The sequence below is a fragment of the Octodon degus genome, unplaced genomic scaffold, assembly GCF_000260255.1.
Source record: "Octodon degus isolate 3935 unplaced genomic scaffold, OctDeg1.0 scaffold00382, whole genome shotgun sequence".
Lineage (NCBI taxonomy): Eukaryota > Metazoa > Chordata > Mammalia > Rodentia > Octodontidae > Octodon > Octodon degus.
Window position 1 is genome coordinate 529,807 of NW_004524958.1, and position 1,532 is coordinate 531,338.

Below are 1,532 nucleotides of genomic sequence, written 5' to 3' on the forward strand. Positions count from 1 at the left end.
TTGCCGTCTCAGTGTCCTGGAGGCGGGTCGGCACGCAATCCTGGGGGATCGAAGTCCCAGCCCCTGCGTCTGCCTAATCTGCCAAGCTATTTGGCCAGCTCTCTATTTATTATTAAAACACGCCAGGAAAGGAAAAGTGGCACAAGCCATCACCCCCTACACTTCCTAGATGAGGCTAGGAGTTCAGGAAGATTGAGGGACGAGGATGCTCAAGGGCTGTCCCGCTGGGGGCACATATGCTCCCCCATGTTTACGGCACCACAGTTTGTAATTGCCAAACCTGAAAATAACCCAAATACCCATCCACCAAGGAATCGATGAAAAAGAGGGTTTTCTGTTTGTAGACACTGCCGACCCATAGAGAAGGATGAACCGGAGGCTTCTATACGTACGTGGACACACCTTGAGACCACAGTCTTAAGTGAATGAAGTTCGACACATGTGTGTAAACATCTCATTGCCTCCCTGGTGGGAGAAACTGGAAGAGTAAATAAAGGCCATAATGTATAGTAGGTATCATGACACGGGAAGACCCTGTCCAAAGGAAAGAGGAACTGGAAAGGACGGCGAAGAGAAGAGAAACGATGAAAGTAGGAGCAAATGGAAGCAAAGCTTTATGAATAGGGAGGGGAAGAAGAGTTGAAGGGGAAATAAATGAGGAAAAAGAAAAATCAAGATACAGCCTTACAGGTATCAACTACTTACAGTGAATGTGATCATGATGCATATCTTGATTATATCAATAAAGTGTAACAAAATACACCTGATTTTAGGCATTGCGTCGTCTGTGTAATCAAAGGTGATGACAGAACTCAGAGGGGCTGTTTGCTGATTCAATGATATATGTTGTACCTTTCAGGCAATGAGAGCCAGTGACATAGTTCAGCAGACTAAGGCCTGCTTAGGCAAGTGCAGCCACCAGAGTTCAGTCCTTGGCGCCGCACTCCTGCAAGCTGTGGCCCTGGGTGTGCGGAATCGGTGACCAAGTCTGGGCGTGGTGGTGCGTGCCTGTAATCCCCGGGCTGGGAGGCTGAAAACAGGAGGATCACCATGAGTCTGGGCTGCCTAGTGAGATCCTGTAACAACAAAGTACGTTTTTTTTTTAAAAAAAGAAATTAACTGCCCCAGTGTGAATGAAGAAGTCGTGTCAATGCCATGTGAGCCCTCGGAACCCACTAACCCACCTCCAACCTCTGAAGGTTTGCCGGCTCTGGACACCGTGTAGAAATCAAATCATACAGTCTGTGGCTTTTAGTGATTTTCTTCTGTCACCTGGCCTAATAGTTTGAGGCTCATACATCTTGTAGCACATAGCATTTCTTCATTACTTTTTATGACCAATAGTGCTCCATTGTAGGGATATAGCGCACTTTATTTGCCCATTCAGCAATGATAAATGTCTGGGTTGTGTCCACTGAGGGATTTTATAAATAAATGTTGCTGTAAACACCGATTTATAATTTTTAATGCACATATGTTTCCAGTTCTCTTGAGTTTGAGTCCAGGTATAGAACTGCTGGGGCATATGTTAA

At 45.7% G+C, this 1,532-nt stretch overlaps 1 protein-coding gene across 1 annotated transcript in view; it reads left to right on the forward strand.

The window, feature by feature from the left end:
* LOC101567885 (olfactory receptor 5-like) overlaps positions 1-876 on the forward strand; it is a 2,974-nt gene extending 2,098 nt beyond the window's left edge. Inside the window, exon 2 of the mRNA XM_004648314.1 lies at positions 860-876. Coding sequence (XP_004648371.1) covers positions 860-876 — 17 coding nt within the window. The remainder of the gene's footprint in view (positions 1-859) is intronic.
* Positions 877-1,532: the final 656 nt, after the last annotated feature.